Genomic DNA, 22,742 nt, shown 5'->3' on the forward strand with positions numbered 1-22,742 from the left:
AGGCTTCCATCTTGACTGCTGCCTTGTGGGTAGCCTAGTGCCTCATGGGTAATGTAGTCTTAATATATATACAGCTGGGTAGTGTAGTCTTATACATACAGCTATATACAGCTCTACGGCTCCACCTAGTGTCCACTATAGAATGACATGTTATTGATCGTTACAGATGAAGTGTGAAATGCGCTGGCAGAATGAGAGACAGCTGCCATGTGGGAGAGAAAAAAAAAGGAAAAGACACAAACCAAAAGTGTGGATAAAAAATATATAAAAATATGATAGGGGCCGAGGTTATGATCTGAAATTGTTTAACTCAATATTGAGTCCGGAAAGCTGTAAAGTGCCGAATCGGAAGAGGTAGGTTTTAAGTTGGGTCATAAAGGCGAAGAGGGAGGTAGAGCAGCAGATAGGTTTGGGGAGGGGAGTTCTAGAGCTTAGGCTCGAGAAAACCGAAGGCACGGACACCGTTGGTGGGGCAAAGGGAGTGGGAGATACAAAAGAAGCCAGAGTTGTAGGTCTGGAGAAGGTTACAGAGATAGAGAGGGCATTGGCGGCTGTGCCTTCAGCCGTCTAGGCCCTAAGCTCTGCAATTCCCTCCATAAACTTTTCAACCTCTCTCCTCCTTTAAGACACTCCTTAAAACAAGACAGCCACGAAATTCGGCACCTTAGCGCCGGTAGGTAAGATCAGTTTGGACAAAAAAATGTCGTCTGCCTCACTTCTGGCACGGCCCACACTGCTCGCCATCTTGGTGAGGGCGATAGCGTGGGTGGAACGTGCGTGCGCCGGCAGTATGCAGCATAGGCAGTTCGTGATGTCAGTCAGCATGTAACGCTGATTTGATGCAAGACCTGTCTTTTTGAATGTCGCCACTTCAGTCAACACCCTCTCCTAAACAGGCACTGTCGAGGGACTCCCCCCACCAGCGCTATTTAAAGGGATACATCCAACTTGCAGGTAAGTTGATTATTTCTCTTGTACTGGCTCTTGCAGAGTTTGTATGAATACTGGTTGCTGGAAGAAATTTATAAAGTTGTTAAAGTGTGCTTGGGTGGCGGCAAGCTGAGCCTACATAACAGAAGTCTGAGCTTCCACTGCAGCATTCAGACACTGGGTCTCTTCTGCTTGTGCTGTAATGGAAGCTGTGACATCGCAATTCACACCCAGCATCGTGGTTGGGTCCACAAGTGCTCTAATGGAGTTGCCCATCACTTCCATCCTGGAAATCATGGGCTCCAAGCTCTGCACAAAAATTGGAGCCAGACTCCTCCATGCTCCTTGACAGTGACAAGACGCTCTCTGGCAGGCCTGCCAATGCACCAAGCATTTCTGTGTGCATGCCCATCACCCTTCTTCTGAATGCCACCTCATCGAAGTCCTTATCTGACTCCTCTGCAGCAGAACTCGTGTGCGACCTCGCCCTCCGAGGAACTGGCAACTGCGCTACCCTTTCCTCCTGCACGAGCTGCAGGCCACTCGCGCCTGGTGACTCATCCGTCTCTATACTACCCTCTAAAGTACGCGCAGTGCCTGGGAGTGTCAGATCGAGTGACGGTGTCTTTTCTTCTCGATCACTCTCCTCCTGTACTTCTTCCTGCGCAGGCTGGGCTGGTTCGAGTTCTTGGGTATCTGAAAGGAGAAAGGCACAAGAGTAGGGTTGTGGTGAGGGGGGCCTGGGTGGTGGGGAAAGCAAGATGTGCATGCTTACACCATCAGCAGCTTATAAGTGAGAAGAGATTGTGGGATGAGGGGGAAGTGAGAAGGAGGATTAGGTTTAAGCATACTGTCATCATCAATGCTTTCAGCCACGCTGATCGCCATGGCCTCAGTGATGGCCCCTCCAATGATATGCAGCACTGTCTTTTCCAGGTGGGTCAGGTTATGCAGCCGTGCCTGACCCCCACCTGTTAGCTGCTGCTGGCGTTAGTTATGTGCCATCTTGACCTGAAAGAGAAAGGGAAGTGTGTCAGTGAGTGTGGTGCAATGTGTTTTGAGTTATGTGCCTGTCATGGTTGAATAGCTGGCATTGTGTGCAAGGTAAAAGATGTGGGTGTAAGGCTTGCAACAGTGGTTAAGTGTGTGAGGGTGAGGTGAAGCTATGATTCTGAGTTATGAGTGGTGATTGATAGAGATTGTTGGTAGGTGAGTGATTCGGCGTGGTGTATCGAGCAGTGTCTGAGGCTTGTGGTGCAGTTGGTGGGAGCTGGCATTTGAAGATGCACTCACTGACCTTGAGCACTCTTGTGAGGTCATTAAACCTCTTTCGGCATTGGATCCAGGTCCTTTGGGAAAGACTGGTGGCACTGACCGCTTCAACAATCTGCTCCCACTGCCTTCTTACAATCTGCCTCGAGGGCCTTCTGGCCCCCTGCGGGTAGAGGACCTGTCTCCTCCATTCCACCCACTGCACTAAGTCTTCCAGTGCTGCGTCGGAGAACTGATGTGCCCTTTCTCTGCCCTGTTGAGCCATAGCTACCTTCCCCTTTCCTTAGCTACACTAACGATGAGGTGCTTCTTTCAGAAAGAACCTCCGCTTTAAGAAGTGCAGACTGTGTTTCATACTGCAGGCTATCTTTAAATAGAGGTTACATTTCCCATGAAATTGAGCCCCCTGCTGATTGCTGAGACAACCAGCAGCACGTTCAGCACTGGGCTCAGTGCTTTAATCATGTTCATTAGCAGGCAGCACGAATTTCGCATGCTGCCTACATTACTTTCAATGGGCATGGGCAGATCGTGCATCGCAATCCCCGCATCCTTATTGATGTAGCCCCAAATCTCTTTGAACAAGCTTTTGATCGCTTGTCTCCTTTGGCTCGGTGTCAATTCTGATTTTGGTCTGATTCCGCTCCTGTGAAGCGCCTTGGGACTTTTACTACATTAAAGACACTATGGGGGAGAAATTCGGTTGCTTTGTGCCTCCCATTAGCGCTCGGGCGCGATGCCGCCAACACCTCCCGCGAAATTCAGCGGGTGGTTAGCGGCACCAGTAACTGTTAGTGCCCCGTGGTGCTGCGCCGCTGGCGATGACATCATCGCCGTGCGCAGCCCCCCACTCGCGCCCCGGCCGTGATCTTCGGTAGCGTCCCCTGAATTACCGCCGGACGATATGTCCGACAGGGTCAGGGGGGCTAACCTGCAGCCGGGGCGGCGCTAATTAAAGGCGAGGTGCCGGGCGGCCATTTTTATTGCTGGCCACCTACCAGCACCTGCCTCCGTTGCCGTCCTCAGCCTCCTGAGCACCACCCCCGCCCCCCCTCGCGGATGCCGGCTGCGCTCCATGAGTGCCGGGCTCTTTTGCCGGCACTCCTTCTCTTGAGTGCCAGGCTCTTTTGCCAGCACTCCAATCCCCGGCGGCCCAGCTGGGCCCCGGGTCACGCTGCGCAAGGCCCCTCCACTTTAAGAAAGGGAGGAAGGCCTGCAATACCGCAGCGTGATATTCCCTCGCAGCGCCCCAAGAGGGAGGCAGGGCGCTTCCAGTAGCACCCCGCTTCCCTCTTGGGGCGCTACCGGTGAATTTCGGCCGCAAGGGGGTTGCTAATTTTTTTGGGGCACCAAGTTAGCGCCCCAAAGGAGACGTGACTCAATTTTTCCCCCAATATAAATGCAAGTTGATGGTGTTGATGATGCTCAGCAGGGAGCACTGGCTCCTGTAATAGCTAAGTGCACCACATAGGTTTGGTGCTGAACCGAACAGACCAGAAGATTCCAGGTTTTGATCTCTCAAGTATGTTGAGTTGCCTGATCTCAGTCAAAGAAGCAGTTAGAGGCTATAACTGGTCTTACAAAGGGAGCAAATTCAGCCAAGGTTCCCTCTCCTGTTCAGGGTGGCCTACTCTGGTTGGATGTATTCCTGGATTTTTCATCACATGACCTCCCGCCTCCAACTGCCCCGCCCCACAATTGCACCATTGGTTGCCCAACACGTCCATCCTCACGGCGCCTCGCCTTCCCCAGCCAATTGGAAAGCAAACAGAGTCTTTGTTACACCATTGGATGGTTGCTGGCTCTCAGTCAAACAGCCTTTTTTCCCCATTTCTAATATTTTTATAACTAATAAATGAAAGTGTTCAAAAAAAAAAATGAAAAAGATCAGAATTGTTCTCAATGCCCCTATGATTTTTCTCCCAGGTTGCCCGTGTCCTGGAGATTACTTTTTAATTCCTGGAGACTCCAGGGCAAGCCTGGAGGGTTGGCAGCCCGACTCCTGATAGCTATCTGGTGACTCTTGGTCGAAAGTGCGTGTCTATAAATAGTCTATCAGTCCTCACTCACTAGGGTTAGGCCCATACATGAAAATGGCCCCATGGCCAAGTGACTCAAGCATTGCCCTGGAAACCAAAACACTGCGTAAAGCAACAGCTTTGGGAGAGGAGAGGGGAAGTCAGGCGGTGGGGGGGTGAGGGAAGAGCAATAAAAGTTTAATAACAGAAGGGTTACTGTCAGGTAACATCTGACTGTTAAGAGAAAAATCAATCTCCAGTCTTTCAGGCTCCTTCACACATTACTGTGAGGTCAGTTAATGAATGAGTCGTTTCACGGATAATGCAAATAATTTTTTTTTTTAAATGAGGTATTGACATAAAAATGGCAAGCATGTGACCAATTATGTCAGCTCTGGGTTTTGGTTGTGTGATGTTTGTCAGCAAGTTTCTCATTTCCAACTCCCCAATAAACTGAGTTATTCAATCAACGAGTTAGCGGGAGCGACAGTTCAGTATCTTAAATAAAACGGTTCCAGGCAAGTCAAAAGCCAATTGACCCTGGGAATGTGATGCCCAAATTGCGTGACTTAAAAGCAGTTCACAGCAGGGAATGACTGGAGGCCTTTATAATTGTGATGGAGTTACCGTGGAAACTATTTCTCCAGGGGCCGCTATGCCAGTGAATTTTTTTTTCAAAGGAAGGCCTAATACAAGAAATGTTGTTTGGAACAGTTCTTCTTTAGTATGCCCTGACCCTGATGGAACAACTTTGAAATCCTGGATAGCTGGCTCAGGTCCTGCTTAAAGAGAGAGAAAAGAAAATCAGGATATATTATCGGCAAGCCATGACAGGAAATCCCATCTGTCTCCATGTCATTCTCAAACTGCTTTTTTTTTCTCCTTCATTTATCAGATGCTTCTATTATTTGTTGACACTATATAATTCGGGCAGATACCAGTCCCATTAATCTTAAAGGTACAGGAACTAACAGAGTTCCCTTTGTGTTTTTTCTGTAGAGACACCTAAAAGAAAAGAAAAAACTTGCATTTATATAGCACCTTTCACAACCTCAGCACATCCCAAAGCGCCATGCAGCCAATGAAGTACCTTTGAACTGTAATCACTATTGTAATGTAAGAATTTGTACACAGCAAGATCCCACAAACAGCAATGTGATAAATGACCATGTTATCTGTTTTTGTGGTGTTGGTTGAGGGATCATTTTTTGGCCAGGATACCGGGGAGAAGTCCCCTGCTCTTCTTCGAATAGCACCATGGGATCTTTTGCATCGACCTGAGAGGGCAGACGGGGCTTCGGTTTAACGTCTCAGCCGAAAGACGGCACCTCCGACAGTGCAGCGCTCCCTCAGTACTGGCACTTTTTACTCATGCTAACCCTTTAAAAAGGCATGGTAATAAAATGCAACACTTGCTGCACCGGAACACCTTTGTAGTTATAATTATGTCACATTAAATTTGTATAGAATCTTGGTTAGACCACACTTGGAGTACTGTGTATAGTTCTGGTCTCCATATTATAAAAAGTATATAGAGGCACTGGAGAGGGTGCAAAAAAGATTTACAGGGATGATACCAGAACTGAGAGGTTATACCTATCAGGAGAGATTGAACAGGCTGGGGCTTTTTTCTCTAGAAAAGAGAAGGCTGAAGGGTGACCTGATGTAGGTCTTTAAGGTTATGAAAGGGTTTGATAGGGTAGACATAGAGAAGATATTTCCACTTGTAGGGGAGACCAAAACTAGGGGGCATAAATATAAATCACTAATAAATCCAATAGGGAAGTCAGGAGAAACTTCTTTACCCAGAGAATGGTTAAAATGTGCAACTCGCAACCACAGGGAGTAGTTGAGGCAAATAGCATAGATGCATTTAAAGGGAAGCTAGATAAACACGAGGGAGAAAGGAATAGAAGGATATGCTGATAGGGTGAGATGAAGAGGGGTGGGCAGAGGCTGGTGTGGAGCATAAACACCGACATGAACCTGTTGGGCCGAATGACCTGTTTCTGTGCTCTACATTATATGTAATTCTATGTAATTTAAGCCAAGCGTATTTTTTTATAAACCTGCATAAAATGGTCGGTCACGTCGCTTACTATGATCAGTAAATTTTAAACATTGCTCATTTTAATAAGATGCATAAGAATTTTGATCTTCACATTGTTTAATTATGGTCCTGATTCATTCTTCTCTTAAAAATATGACTTTCAGGCATGTGGTTTGAATTTAGACTCATACCAGTGACGGCTTAAATGTATTTTTGATTCCCACCAGGGTGTGGTTTTGGTTCAGAGTTTTGCTAATAAATAACTCCTCCCAACACAGGTATACATGACGCTGTTAATGCAGCACTATAAAAGTATCTGTATGTGACTCAATACAATAGTCTTAGCTTGTATTGAAAAAAAAATTGAAATTCCTGCTAGTCTGTTAATTTTGTTAAATGTGTTCTTGATAGAAATATCATGGCCTCTGATAAATAGTGCTGTGGATCGTGCGTTAGTTCATGCTTAGACATTCCTTGCCCATAGAATAGAGGATTCACTGGAAAGGAGTAGTTTTAGCATCATCGCATGTGCTGCATCTGTTAGGGAATGATTTAAGTGTTAAGGTATCAGTAGACTGTACAGTTTCTAGGAGCCAGATTACTGGGAAGCAGAACAAAACTAATGTAGGATAGGCGCGGCCAGCTACCAACTTGGACTTTGTCAAACAAAACAATCTAGTGATAAAGAAAGAACTTAATTTTATATAGCGCCTTTAATTACCGTAGGACATTCCAAAGTGCTTTACAGCCAATGAAGTACTTTTTAAGTGTAGTCGCTGTTGTAATGTGGGGAAACGCAGCAGCCAATTTGTGCACAGCAAGCTCCCACAAACAGCAATGAGATAATGACTAGATGATCTGTTTCAGTGATGTTAGTTGAGGGATAAATGTTGGCCAGGACAATGGGAGGATGCCCCTGCTCTTCTTCAAAAATAGTGCTGTGGGATCTTTGGGGGAAAAATTTGGTTGTTTGCGCCACCCATTAGCACCTAAAGAGGTTGAGAAGTGGGGCGCTAACCAACTAGCGCCCGGGCGCAATGAACCCTGCGCCTCTTCCCAAGTTGAGCGGACATTTAGCGCCGGCGCTAAACCGTTGCGCCCGCTCACCGGCACACGCAGATCATGACGTCATTTCAGTGTGCAACGCCGTTGGAGCGCCCCGGACCAGAAATTCAGTGGTGCCCCCCTCCGTTCCGCCTGGCGCTAACAAGGACAGGTTACCTTGAACGTTTCCCAGTCGCTGTCGGGCTGGGGGGGCGCTATTTAAAGGGGACTCTTTCTGGATTATTAGAGTTAGCCATTTTTGGACCACACCTTCTGTGAGAGAGAGAGAGAGTTGCTCAGAGACAAATGGAGAGCCATTTCTGCAGTGAGCCAGCGCTGGCTGAGGAACTTTAGCCTTCTGAACATTACTTTGCAGTTGGTAAGCTTCTCAACCGGCATAACTTTCAGTGCGCACTTACTATGGGGGCTGCATTGAATGGGAACGTCGTCCTTCTCAATCATATTGATAGGGCACAGAGACGCAGGGATAGAGTGGCAGGCATGACCAGACGGAGGAGGGCCTACAGACATCGGTACATGAGACCTTACGCTGCCAGGGTTTTCCGCCAACAGTTTTCGTATATCAATATGTCGGAGGAGCAGTGTTTCCGAAGGCTGCGCTTCAGTAAGGAGGTGGTCACTGAGCTCTGCCACCTGCTTCAGCCAGATCTGCAGCCTCAACTAAGGTGCAGGACATCTCTGTCGGTGGCTGTGAAGATCACTGTGGCTCTAAACTTCTATGCCAGCGGCTCCTTTCAGGCCGCTACTGGGGACATTGCCAACATCTCACAGTTCGCGGTGCATTGCTGCATCCGTCAAGTGACTAATGCCCTCTTTAAAAGGAGACGGCAGTACATCTCCTTCCCAATGACCCCGGACAAGCAGCGAGAGCGCGCAGAGGGCTTCGCAAGGATAGCGGGCTTCCCCATGGTGCAGGACGCCATTGACTGCACGCATGTGGCTTTGCGGGTGCCTCTAGAGAATGCGGAGGATTTCCATTCTTTGAATGTGCAGCTGGTCTGTGACCACCGACAGCTGATACTCGCTGTCAATGCCCACTTTCCAGGCAGCAGCCACGACACCTTCATCCTGCGCCAGACTTCTGTGGCAGACCTTTTTGAAGCCCCGGCTCACCCAGGAGGCTGGCTTCTTGGGGACAAGGGCTATCCTCTGTGCCCTTGGCTGATGACCCCGCTCCGTTCGCCCAGCACCCCTGCTGAAGAACGTTACAATGAGAGCCATCAAGCAACCAGGAGCATCATTGAGCACACAATCGGCGTACTGAAGCAACGGTTCCGCTGTCTGGACCATTCCGGAGGAGCCCTTCAGTACTCACCTGAGCGAGTCTCCCACTTCGTGGTTGTGTGTTGCATGCTGCATAACCTGGCAATCCTCAGGACCCAGCCAATGCCATCAGACATTGAAGCACCAGCAGAGGAGGAGGAGGAGGAGGAGGGGGAGCAGCACCAAGACGGGAGGGAGGCACAAACTGCAAGGGCCGTCCGTCAGAGGCTTATAGCAAGTCGCTTCTAGGCCCCTCTGAGGGAATGCTTTCTGCCATTCCAAGAACATGAATGGAACCGTTCTGCTACCCCTAAGCCGGTCAAGGCAACAATTAGTGCAAAGAACAGACATGGACATTGTGAATAAATAAACTTCTTTATTTAACATAATGTGTATACTTCCCACATGACAAAGCAATGGAAACAAACAGCAAAACAGACTGCCACATAACTGTCTCTCACACCCTGGAGACAATGTCCAAAACATAACCAACATTCAGACCAGCATCCTCGGCCTTGAATGAAAGAAATAACATAATTTAGCAACACCTCCTACTTTTTGACCCTCGATGGTGATCTGCTTCCCTTGCGGAATTGCCCCCTTCCCACCCTGCAGCTCCTCCGTAATGGGACCCCAGTGGCTGCAGCAAGGCTGGGGGAGGCCTGCTGACTGTCCGAAACTGAGACCGCAGATGCCCTTGAGATACGGCCTGGACCAGCTCTGGGCCTGGAGGGCCTGGCTGCTGACTGCTCCAACTCTGCATGGGCAGAAGCAGTCTGTCCTACAGGTGGTGGCAGCTGCAGTGGAGAAGTGCCAGTGGTGGCATCAGGAATGCTGTCATCCTGAGAGCGGACTGCAGCTCCCTGGTCGGCCGACACACTGGCACTCTGACGGGGCAGCACCGCAGCATGCGCAGCAATCGGCTGGTGCACAGATTGCTGGCATGCTGTGGCACGGCGAGGGCCCCGGGGAAACCTGCCCGATCCAGCAAGTGTGGCAGCAGTCAGTGCTCGCGTGGCCTCAATCTGCGTCTGCATGAGACCAGCCACTGACTGCGTGGCAGCACTCAGCACTTGCGTGGCAGGTGCCAGTGCTTCGCCGAAGTCCTGGAGAATCCTTGCCAGTGCTTCGCCGAAGTCCTGGAGAATCCTTGCCAGTGCTGCGCCGAAGTCCTGCACACTCCTTGCCTGTGCTGTGCCAAAGTCCTGGACACTCCTTGCCAGTGTCTCAATGGAGTCGGGCATCCTTGCCACTGCAGCCATGAGCTCAGTGTGCCTCAGCCCAGCCTGGGCGCTCATTTCTGCGAGGGCACGCACCTCTTCTGCGCTCTGTGCAGCAGCACTCGCGGCCCGATTCGCCCTCGGGGGAGACAGCCCCCGAGCTTCCCTACCCCCCTCGCATTGCTGCAGGCCGCTGGGTCCTGGAGCTACATCCTCCTCAGACCATTCCCCCTCGCTCCCCTCCAGGGAAGGCGTCGCCCCAGTCTGGACATGAGCTGGCTCGCCTGAGGGTGGTACGGATGGTCCGGCTTCCTCCTCCTCGTCGCCTCCAGAGTCACTCGCACTGGCAGCTTGAGGGTCCGCCTCCCGAGCTGGTGATGCAGCATCTGAAAGCAGGGAGGTTCAAGAGTGGCTTTAGCGAAAGGACAGGGTGGCAGCAAGGGATGCATGAGTGCTGCAATGCTTTGAGTTGGCTCGAGAGTGAAAAAGCATGCTGGTGTGGGGAACAAGTGGAAGGAGAGAGGTCAAAAAGGTGATGACCTTACCATTGCTGTCCACAATGGGGTCGGCATCTCCAGAGGTGACGGGGCCAATCATCCGGCTTGCCACAATCCGGTGGACTCACTCCTCCAGGTCTGTAAGGGTCTGCAGATGAGGCCGGCCTCCTCCGGTCCGATGCTGTTGACTTCTATTATTGGCCAGCTTGGCCTGCAAGAGAAAGGACGGGGTGTGATGAAACCTGCAGCCCTGATCTGGCATGACATGCCTCCCATGGTTGATTAGCCCTTACATTATGCTGCCCTGATCTGGGATGACATGCCCCCCATGGTCGATTAGCCCTTACATTATGCTGCCCTGATCTGGGATGACATGCCTCCCATGGTCGATTAGCCCTTACATTATGCACAGAGCTGAATGTGCGTGTGTGTTTCCAGAAAGGGCCATGGGTGCTGGATGACAGCTGGCCATTGGGGCTTTGCACACCCTCTGGCCATAAAGTGAGGTCCAGATGGAGGGATGAAGATGATTCTGAAAAAGGCACTCACCCTGACGACCCGAGTGAGGTCGTTGAACTTCTTGCTGCATTGCACAGGAGTCCTGGGAACCATGCTGCTGGAGGTGACTCTGTTGGAAACCTCCCTCCAAGCTCTGCGATAGTCGCTGTGTTGAGGCCTCCTGCCATTCTCTGGGTAGAGCACAGATTGCCTGCGCTCCACCGCACCAACCAGAGCATCCAATGACCCCTCGCTGAAGCGCTGCGCTCTCTCCCTGGCCCTCTCCATATTCATGCAGTTGTTGACGCCACAGGTAGGTTACTGCTGAGTTTGAGGCCTACGAGGCGCAGGGTGTGGCTGGAGATGATAATCGATCCGCCCCTTTAAGAGCTGGCCGGCGCCAGCGTGTCTGGCTGAAATCGATAATTGACAGCACCTGCGCTGCGCCTGCCTGTGGAGAAATTGCATCGCGCTGCCGGGTTAGTGCCTTAAGACTGTCGTGCAGCGCCTGATTTAGCACCGCAATCACCTTCAGGGGTGCAGCTACCCAATATCGCTCGAGGTGGCGATAAATTGCGCCTGGCGCTAAACTTTGCGCACCGCCAATACTAGCGCCCCAAACGGGGCAATACCGAATTTCTCCCCTTTTATCTCTACCTGAGAGGGCAGACGAGGCCTCAGTTTAACATCTCAAGTCAAAGGGCGGCACCTCTGACACTGCAGCGCTCTCTCAGTACTGCAAAGGAAATGTCAGCCTAGATTTTGTGCTCAAGTCTCTGATGTGGGACTTGAATCCACAACCTTCTGACTCAGGGGCAAGAGTGCCACCATTGAGCCATGGCTAATGTGAACATTTGTCACTGAGAATATTCTGCTTTGTGTAACAGTGTAAACACACCTTGTACCATCACAACTTGGGCCTACAGCCACCCCAGTTTCCTCAGCTCCTGATAAGATGCCCCTTACATCCCCTGGTCATGAAGTCATTATTTAGGGTGTGGAGAAGAGTGGTGATATTTACACCTCACTAGTTAACTTTCTTTTTGTTGTCTATCAAAATGTGCCAGCGCCTGGGTCAAAATGCTGGAACTCGCTACCTAACAGCACGGTGGAAACACCTTCAATCACATGGACTGCAGTGGTTCAAGAAGAAAGCTCACCACCACTTTCTCAAAAGCAACTAGGGATGGTACAATAATGCTCGGATGCCAGCAACGCCCACATCCTGATTAATGATTCAAAAACAAATAACGGCATTTAAACACAAAGAGGGAAAAAAATAGAATACAGGGGAACGAGGAAATGGCTTTGGAGTAGATCATGGAACTTAAATTAGAATACAATGATCATCAGACTCCTGTTGAAATATCAGCACACGGCCCTACCTGCAGTGTCTGTCCCTGTCCTGTCATCAGCCTCAAATTGTGAATGAAAATGCTAATTGAAGTAAAATATTTAATTCCAGCTAGGACTGGAGGGAGAGAAGAAGTAAAAATATAATTCTTTCTTTCTTGCTTTCTTTTATCTTTTTATGCTCATGTAAATATTACAGCACTCCTAGCTAATCGGAGGATATCGCAGTGCCAGAGAATTCCATTTCCATAGCACTTTATTTTTGCATTGGACGGTATTTAACAAGAAAGAACTGACATTTATACAGCGTCTCTTATGTCCTCAGGACCTCGCAAAGCACTTTACAGTCAATGAAGTACTTTTGAAGTGTAGTCACTGTTGTAATGTGGGGAAACGCAGCAGCCCATTTGCAAACAGCAAGGTCCCACAAACAGCAATGAAATAAAAGACTGGATAATCTTGTTAAGGGATAAATATTGGACAGGAAAACCAAGGAGAACTCCCCTGCTCTTCTGCCACGGGGTCTTTTACATCCACCCGGGAGGGCAGATGGGGCCTCGGTTTAACGTCTCATCCAAAAGACGGCACCTCCGACAGTGCAGCACTCCCTCAGTAATGCACTGAAGTGCTCAAGTTCCTGGAGAGGGGCCTTCTAATTCAGAGGTGAGAGTGCTACCAGTGAGCGAAGGCAGACACTCCACTACATCCCTTAGACTAGTTGAAACATGGTCTCACTGTTGTAACAGGAGCCCATTTGCATTTTTTTTAATGCTTTGTTCTAGAACTTCAGTGGCATAGGATGAGAGAAACATATTTATTTATTGTATTTTGCTTACTCAGTTTAGCAAGACGTGACTTTTTGGTGCTTTCCGCCGTCGATCAGTGTTTTTCCCTTCAGCAGTGTTACTGTAAACTCCACCTCACAGCAAGTTTCACAAGACAGTTACAAAGTCACTGAGATCAGTTCATCTCCAGGTTCTGCTTCCAATGCACCTTTTTTTGAAGGAGTATTGAAAACTGTTTTTATGGGTTCAAGTCCAACATTGACAATCTGGAGTTAAAATTTGACCCCGATCGCTGTGCAGCGACATTGAAAATCTATTGCTGAGGATTGCCTCTGTTCTGTATTATTAGCAGAATCATGAAATGCGTCCTTTTTAGAATGTACTGATGCTTTTGTAGCAGTATCATTGAACATGGCTACAAAAAGCAGACCGTTGGAATCAGGGGTGCCCCCACCCCACACATACAGTAAGAGTCCAATCCTGGTCTGGACCCCCTCAATGGGTCCAACATATGCCTGGATTGGAGGCTGGTGTGCCTTTTAACCCTCAGCGCACTAGCTGCAAATGCTTCACTAAGTCCCCTGTAGGCCCAGGGCACAGGAACTCCCAGTGTTGGGTGTTCCTACCCCCTCTGATACGGGTAGCCAAGTAAGGGGAAAATGGAGGTTTCACCCCTTACTAGGCCTCACGGGAACTCCCTGACATGGCAGAGACCTGGCAGGACTGCTGGACTCCTGCCAGAGTTATGGTAGGAGACCGACAGAAGCCATGAGAAATTTCAACCCCCAAAATCTCCGCAGGCACATCTGATGCCCCTACACACAATGACATTGTTACTCCATCATTTTAACCTAACTTCGCACTTAAGTTTGATACAAGCCGTGAAAGGTAACTGTCAATTTATGGTACTGCTCCAAACCAGGGAAGAAGCCGACAGTGCAAGACCATTGACCCATCCTAGGGTGGAGCAGCAATTGTGTCTTTCTAAGAAATGCCCCCATCTTCTTCAGAATATCTGTACAACAACTTGTATTTATATAGTGCCTTTGACATAATAAAGCATCCCTGTGCATTTCACTGGAGCGTAATCAAACAATAAATTGACACCGAGCCAAAGAAGGAGACAATAGGTCAGGTGGCCAAATGCTTGGTCAAAGAGGTAGGTTTTAAGGAGCGACTTAAAGGAGGAGCGAGAGGTGGAGGGGTTTAGGGAGGGAATTCCAGAGCTTCGGGCCTACGCAGCTGAATGCACAGCTGTTGCAAATACTTTCAATATTATACTAAACTAGCTTCATTTTTCTTTTTTCAGGCATTGGATGGGTTTGTGCTGCTAGTGAGTGCCGATGGAATGATATTTTATGTGTCGCCCACAATCATCGACTATCTGGGATTTCACCAGGTAAGGATCTGCTATTCTGGAACGTTCTGTGACTCTTTTGCGAGAGATGCCATTCTTCTTATTTTGAGTTTCAAGCCTGTGATCTCCCCATTCACTGAGTTCCTGGTCTCTGAACCAAGGCACACGGGCTGAGGACCAAACAAGTCCCCACTGGGACACTAGGAAAATCTGAGAGAGAATCATCCCAAGCTGCCGCCTTCTCAGTTGGCCGAAAAGGAGCATGGACAGTCCTGGGGACAGGCTGTGTGCCTTCCCTTGGGATAAGAGACATCTACAGAGCTTAGAAGTGGGAAAATAGAAAATAGCTCATACTAAAATAGATTTATTAGCAATTTGAAGCCCATGGGATTAAATGGGCAGTAGCTGTATGGTTATGAAATTGGAAAAGAGACGGAAAGCGGAGAATAGTGGTGAACGATTGTTTTTCAGGCTGGAGGGAAGTATACAGTGTTGTCTTCCACGATGGGCTGAGGTCATATGATTCGAAGAAAATAGTGTAAATTAGGTACAATTGGACTACTTTACTTCATTTCTACATATTGTAAAAATATAATAATTTTAATTAGTTTTTAATGTCCTTGGGATGTGGACAAGGTAGCCCCTAGGTACCCTGAGGGCATTAAGAGTCAACCACGTATTGTGGAATTGGAGTCACGTGTAGATCAGAAAAGGTAGGGTTGGGAGGTTTCTGAAGGACATGAGTGAACTATTTGGGGTTTTATGATAATCGGCAGTTTTCATGGTACTTTCTCACAAATTACCAGATTTCATGAGCTCAGTTTCACAACAGGCCATGATGGAATTATGAACTCTCAATCTCTGGGTTGTCAGTCTGCTATTGTAACCATTGCGTTACCGTACCACTTCCACACAATCTGTACTTAACAACAGTGTCTACACTACAAAAGTACTTCATTGGCTGTAAAGTGCTTTGGGACGTCATGGGGTCGTGAAAGGCACTATGTTAATGCAAGCTTTTTCTTTCTTGGCTCTGTTGTGGACCTCTCCCATTTACTTGTCTCCTGAAGATTCCGGAAAAGCTTCATCCTGAACCAAAAGGTCAAAGGAGCAATATCTGTCGGATCATGTTTTTTAAAAATTTGTTTATGTGATATGGGCATCGCTGGCAAGGCCAGCATTTATTGCCTATCCCTAATTGCCCTTGAGAAGGTGGTGGTGAGTTGCCTTCTTGAACCGCTGCAGTCCGTGTGGTGAAGGTACTCCCACTCCTGTTAGGTAGGGAGTGCCAGGATTTTGACCCAGCAACGATGAAGGATCGGCGATATACTTCTAAGTCAGGATGGTGTGTGACTTGGAGGGGAACTTGGAGGTGGTGGTGTTCCCATGCACCTGCTGCCCTTGTCCTTCTAGGTGGAAGAGGTCGCAGGTTTGGGAGGTGCTGCTGAAGAAGCCTTGGCAAGTTCCTGCAGTGCATCTTGTAGATGGTACACACTGCAGCCATGGTACGCCGGTGGTGGAGGGAGTGAATGTTTAAGGTGGTAGATGGGGTGCCAATCAAGCGGGCTGCTTTGTCCTGGATGGTGTCGAGCTTCTTGAATGTTGTTGGAGCTACACTCATCCAGGCATGTGGAGAGTATTCCATCACACTCCTGACTTGTGCCTTGTAGATGGTAGAAAGGCTTTGGGGAGTCAGGAGGTGAGACACTTGCCACAGAATACCTAGCATCTGACCTGCTCTTGTAACCACTGTATTTATGTGGCTGGCCCAGTTAAGTTTCTGGTCAATGGTGACCCCCAGGATGTTGATGGTGGGGGATTCTGCGATGGTAATGCCATTGATTGTCAAGGGGCGGTGGTTAGACTCTCGTTTGTTGGAGATAGTCATTGCCTGGCACTTCTGTGGCGTGAATGTTACCTGCCACTTATCAGCCCAAGCCTGAACGTCGTCCAAGTCTTGTTGCATGCGGGCATGAACTGCTTCATTATCTGAGGAGTTGTGAATGGCACTGAACACTGTGCAGCCATCAGCGAACATCCCATTTCTGACATTATGTTGGAGGGAAGGTCATTGATGAAGCAGCTGAAGATGGTTGGGCCTAGGACACTGCCCTGAGGAACGCCTGCAGCGATGTCCTTGGGCTGTGATGATTGACCTTCAATCACTACAACCATCTTCCTTTGTGCTAGGTATGACTCCAGCCAGTGGAGAGTTTTCCCCCCGATTCCCATTGACTTCAGTTTTACTAGGGCTCCTTGATGCCACACTCAGTCAAATGCTGCCTTGATGTCAAGGGCAGTCATTCTCGCATCACCTCTGGAATTCAGCTCTTTTGTCCATGTTTGGACCAAGGCTGTAATGAGGTCGGGAGCTGAGTGGTCTTGGCGGAACCCAAACTGGGCATCAGTGAGCAGGTTATTGGTGAGTAAGTGCCACTTGATAGCACTGTCGATGACACCTTCCATCACTTTGCTGATGATTGAGAGTAGACTGATGGGACGGTAATTGGCCGGATTGGATTTGTCCTGCTTTTTGTGGACAGGACACACTTGGGCAGTTTTCCACATTATCGGATAGATGCCAGTGTTGTAGCTGTACTGGAACAGCTTGGCTAGAGGCGCGGCTAGTTGTGGAGCACAAGTCTTCAGCACGATAGCTGGGATGTTCTCAGGGCCCATAGCCTTTGCTGTATCCAGTGTGCTGAGCCGTTTCTTGATATCACGTGGCGTGAATCGAATTGGCTGAAGACTGGCTTCTGTGATGGTGGGGACCTCAGGAGGTTGCCGATATGGATCATCCACTCGGCACTTCTGGCTGAAGATGGTTGCATACACTTCAGCCTTGTCTTTTGCACTCACGTGCTGGGCTCCACCATCTTTGAGGATGGGGATATTCATGGAGCCTCCTCCTCCCGTTAGTTGTTTAATGGTCCACCACCATTCAAGACTGGATGTGGCAGGACTGCAGAGCTTTGATCTGATCCGTTGATTGTGGGATCGCTTAGCTCCGTCTATAGCATGCTACTTCCGCTTTTTAGCATGCATGTAGTCCTGTGTTGCAGCTTCCCCAGGTTGGCACCTCATTTTTAGGTATGCCTGGTGCTGCTCCTGGCATTCTCTTCTACACTCCTTATTGAACCAGGGTTTGTCCCTTGGCTTACTGGTAATGGTAGAGTGAGGGATATGCCGGGCCATGAGGTTACAGATTGTGGTGGAATAAAATTCTGCTGCTGCTGGCCCACATCCTCATGGATGCCCAGTTTTGAGCTGCTAGATCGGATCTGAATCTTTCCCATTTAGCACAGTGGTAGTGCCACACAACATGATGGAGGGTGTCCTCAGTGTGAAGACGGGACTTCGTCTCCGCAATGACTGTGCGGTGGTCACTGCTACCAATACTGTCATGGACAGATGCATCTGCGACAGGTAGATTGGTGAGGATGAGGTCAAGTAGGCTTTTCCCTCGTGTTGGTTCTCTCACCACCTGTCGCAGGCCCAGACTGGCAGCTATGTCCTTCAGGACTCGGCCAGCAGTGGTGCTGCCGAGCCACTCTTGGTGATGGACATTGAAGTCCCCCACCTAGAGTACATTCTGTGCCCTTTCTACTCTCAGTGCTTCTTCCAAGTGGTGTTCAACATCAACTGAGGGAGGGCAGTAGGTGGTAATCAGCAGGAGGTTTCCTTGCCCATGCTTGACCTGAAGCCATGAGACTTCATGGGGTCCGGAGTCAATGTTGAGGACTCCCAGGGTCACACCTTCCCAACTGTATACCACTCTGCCACCCCTAGTGGGTCTGGACATACCGTGGGATGGTGATGTTTTGGATATTGGCTGAAAGGTATGATTCTGTGAGCATGACTAGTCTGTGAGACGGCTCTCCCAATTTTGGCACATGTACCAGTGAGGAGGACTTTGCAGGGTCGAGTGGGTGGGTGTGCATTTCAGAGGGCAGTTAAGAGACAACCACATTACTGTGGGTCTGGGGTCACATATAGGCCAGACCTGGTAAGGACCTTAGTGATAATCCGATAGTTTCATGGTTACCATTACTGATACTAGCTTTTTATTCCAGATTTATTTAATTAACTGAATTTAAATTCCCCAGCTGCCGTGGTGGGATTTGAACTCACGTCTCTGGATCATTCGTCCAGGCCTCTGAATTACTAGCCCAGTGACGTTACCACTACGCTACCGTACCTGTGAATTCCTCCCTTCAATTCCCCCCCACTCCCCCTCCCTCCCTCACCCCTGCCCGAGTCCTGCTTGTCTCACACTTTGCAGATGGGTTTCTTAAGGATCCTTCAGACATCACGGTACAACCAAGAAGATGATCCCCCATATCCTTACAAACTTATAACAAGAGTCGTGTTTCAAATACAGTAAATCCAAAAATCCGTCTGGTTTAATTCCAGCAGAGTTAAATACTCCTGAAGGAACATGTTTGGCAGATCTCACAAGGATTAAATTGATTCCTCTATACAACAATCCCTTTTGTAGCAATTAAAGCTACCACATAATTGAAGGTCTATTCCATAAATGTAGTCAAGTAAAATAATACTCGTATATGACCTTTGTATTTATTTATTTGTCAATAAAAACTGATGTAGGCGTTTTAAAGTGAGGTTTAAATATATAACCGCAAACTCTGGCCGACCTGATCTGCCAGTCGTCCTTTGTATTAGCATTAAACGGAGCCCATGAGCTGCAAAGGCCTCTCACACAGCTGTGTTTGTCAACAGCACTGGCAGAAGTGTCGAATTTCAGATGAGACGTTAAACCGAGGCCCTCTCAGGTGGACGTAAAAGATCCCCATGGCAGTATTTAAAGAAGAGCAGGGGAGTTTTCCCTGGTGTCCTGGCCAATAATTGGCCCTCAACCAACTTCACTAAAAGCAGATTATCTGGTCATTAGCTCATTGCTGTTTGTGGGAGCTTGCTGTGCGCAAATTGGCTGCCACGTTACCTACATTACAACAGTCATTACACTTCAAAAGTACTTCATTGGCTGTAAAGCGCTTTGGGACGTCCTGAGGTCATGAAAGGCGCTATATAAATGCAAGTCTTTCTCCCTTATGGTTTTCAATCCCCCAATACCTCAAACAGCTTTAGCAGATTACATTGCTTATCACAATATACATAGAATTACAACTCAATGAAAACAAATTACAACTAGTAAAAGGTCAATTTAATACTGATAGCAGGAAGTTCTTTTTCACATAAAAGGCCCGATTTTAACCCTGCCCACCTGTCCGGCAGGAACGGTGCGGGTGGTTGGGGTGGGGGCTAAAATGGCAGCCGGGGTGGATCCTCTGCGTTCCCGCCCCCTCTTTTTCCCGTGATTTTAATTCTCAGGCTTTTTGGGAGGCTGGAGGCTGCTTCCGCAGACAGGAGGGGGACCCTCATAAATATTATAATGTCGGGGTCCGATGAAGTAATTCAGTCCCGGCGTAATTCTAACTCTGAACTGCGCGATTCAGTCTCCAGGCTTACAGCACAAGCAGCCCCTTGACTTACCTCGCGGAGCACCGTTTCCACGGCTCCCTGGTGGTGGGCTGAAACTCCGAGGTTTCCCTCTGGCCTCTATGTCATCCCCGCCAGATCACCCGGGCCCCAGTGAGAGGGTATTTAAAATCACCCGGGCCCCAGTGAGAGGGTATTTTAAATCACCCGGGCCCCAGTGAGAGGGCATTTAAAATCACCCAGGCCCCAGTGAGAGGGTATTTTAAATCACCCGGGCCCCAGTGAGAGGGTATTTAAAATCACCCGGGCCCCAGTGAGAGGGTATTTAAAATCACCCGGGCCCCAGTGAGAGGGTATTTAAAATCACCCGGGCCCCAGTGAGAGGGTATTTAAAATCACCCGGGCCCCAGTGAGAGGGCATTTAAAATCACCCGGGCCCCAGTGAGAGGGTATTTAAAATCACCCGGGCCCCAGTGAGAGGGTATTTAAAATCACCCGGGCCCCAGTGAGAGGGTATTTAAAATCACCCAGGCCTCAGTGAGAGGGTATTTAAAATCACCCGGCTGATGGTGGGTGGTTGGGTGGGGGTGGGGTGGGCAGAGCCTGTGGACAGTTAAAATCAGGGCTAAAGGATGATCAACCTGTGGACTGGAATTCCGTGTGGAATATTGGTGGCAATAGCCCTGGAACCATTTAAGAAGCAATTGGAAGTTAGCAATCGCAGGAATCTAGGGTCTTTCTGAAATCTGAGCTGCGATAGGTCGAATTACTTTTCTTAGCTGGGTTTATCTTGAGACAGAATTCAAGGCGTCTCATAAGCAGAGCATAAATTGGGAGGATGCTTTCATTTTCTTTGAATAAAAGATTGGAATTTTAATGCTCTGGCACTGTTTGTCAATCTGTGCAGTAACTACCAACCTGGCTGAGGTCTAATTTTCTGTTCACCTCAATGAAAGGCATACAGGATGAATGCAAGGTTATATTCGGCACATGCAGTAGGTTACTTATAATTACAGCCTTTGAACAAAAACAGGCTTGTGCCAGGAGAAACACTGCAGATGCTTTCTCAACAGTCTGGCCTCATGCAATGGACATTTGATCTGTCAGCTGCAATGTTGTGCAAAGTGTTTCAAGTGTTGGCTACTTGTGACCACGGTGTACAAACGTTCAGTCATTGTTTTCTGCTATTCCGCTCCTAGCGTGCCACTGCTCTGGAAAATATGGAGAGGATAAATATTTCCAAAAGCCCTTGTGCCACCCAATGATATAAAGCATTCCTGCTTTTATTGAAAAATTTTGGTCCGAGTCGAAGTATAATTAATCAGAAGAGGGAGCAGCCGGTGTACACATGAATGACCAGGCAGCCTAAACATATCCAGGAGACTGATTGTGCTGCCACAGTGTTAACCGTGGATCAGTGGTAGCGCTCGTGCCTCTGAGTCAGAAGGTTGAGTTCAAGTCTCTCTCCAGAGACATGGCCACATGATTTAGGTTGACGCCCCAGTGCAGTACTGAGGGAGTGTTGCGCTGTTGGAGTTGTGGTCTTTCGGATGAGACATTAAACTGAGGCCCTGTCAGTCCTCTCAGGTGGGTGTAAAAGATTCCACAGCACTAGAGTGGGGAGTTCTCCCTGGTGACCTGGCCAATATTTATCCCTCAACCAACGTCACTATAACAGATTTTCTTGTCATTATTTCATTGCTGTTTGTGGGACCTTGCTGTGCATAAATTGGCTGCCATGTTTCCCACATTACAACAGTGACTATCCTGCAAATAAAAAATACTTCATTGGCTCTAAAGCACTTTGGGACGTCCTGAGGTTGTGAAAGGCGCTATATAAATGTAAGTTATTTCTATAAGTAGGAGATGAGGCATGTTTAATAAACAAGATGAACTGCAATAGTAAAACCAATCTCACAAATCGGTGGTTACTACTAGAGAAATCAGCTCAAGTCAATCTAGTGTCAGCTCTAATATTAGTGCAGCTAGTTTCAGACTAGCTGACTCAATCATTTGGCTACCGACCACTTCTGAATCTTGTGACAAAGGCAGCAATTTTTCATGACTTTGTTTCCCCAAATATACAAAGTTCCTTCAAATGTAGTGTGCATGTAAATATTGTGTGTTATTTTTTCCACCTCTCTTGCTTTCCCGGTTTCTAGTCCCTTGTTCAGCCAGCAGTCAGATAATCTAAACTCGGGCCTATGGAGTCATGGGCTGGATTTTGCCAGCCCTGGGGAGGCGGGACTGCCGGGAAAATGGCAGAATTTGGGGGCGGGTGCCCAACCTGCCGCCATGCCATCTTGCCAGGAGGTGGGTAGCCGACCCGCGCCGGGTCCTGCCTCCTCGAGGCGGGAAGGGGATTCGTGCCAATTAACTGCCTGTTAACAGGTAGTTAACAGGCAGTTTTTGGCTAATCCCTATTTTGAGTCCTGAAGTGTGGGCTTCCCGACGGCTCCGAACCTCGCCAGGGTCAGCGAGCCGGGCTGTCGGTCTGCGGGGGTCGGAGGGGCTGAGATGTCCGGTGTGCAGGTGAGTAATGGGTGCATGTGTGCAGAGGTAAGTGTGTGAGGTGTGTGTAAAGTGTTTTAATAAGTTTTACTTACCTTTACTTCTTCCTGCAGGCTTCCTCCCTTCAGGCCTCGGGAGTCCCTCAGCTCACCGGCACAGAAAGCAGAATGGCCGCTGAACTGTCAAAAGCTGCAGCCTTCTGCTTTCTGGCCAGGAAGGCTTTCTAATTGAGTCTTGAGTAAAGACACAACTTAGAAGACAGATTGTCAGTGTTTGACAGCTTCACAGAGCTGTCAAACGATGACATTTCATCTGTCAAAAGCTCTTGACAGATGAAACGGCACTCGCTGACGTCACCTGTAACTGGCTTTCCCTTAATTGGACTGCGAAGCCCGCTGGGCGGGCTTAACAAGGTCAATCAAGGGAAAATAGCGTGGGTTGGCCACAAGTCGATGGAGGCGGG

General features: G+C 48.7%; 1 protein-coding gene across 2 annotated transcripts in view; it reads left to right on the forward strand.

Moving 5' to 3' along the window:
* Nucleotides 1-22,742, forward strand: part of ahrra (aryl-hydrocarbon receptor repressor a) — a 329,025-nt gene that overhangs the window by 266,763 nt on the left and 39,520 nt on the right. For both annotated transcript variants that reach the window (XM_085989051.1, XM_085989049.1), the window contains exon 5: nt 14,261-14,350. In XM_085989051.1, coding sequence (XP_085845177.1) covers nt 14,261-14,350 — 90 coding nt within the window. The remainder of the gene's footprint in view (nt 1-14,260; nt 14,351-22,742) is intronic.

The sequence above is a fragment of the Somniosus microcephalus genome, chromosome 5 (genome assembly GCF_052327205.1).
Source record: "Somniosus microcephalus isolate GS21.2 chromosome 5, FLI_Smic_1.0, whole genome shotgun sequence".
NCBI classification, from domain to species: Eukaryota; Metazoa; Chordata; class Chondrichthyes; order Squaliformes; family Somniosidae; genus Somniosus; species Somniosus microcephalus.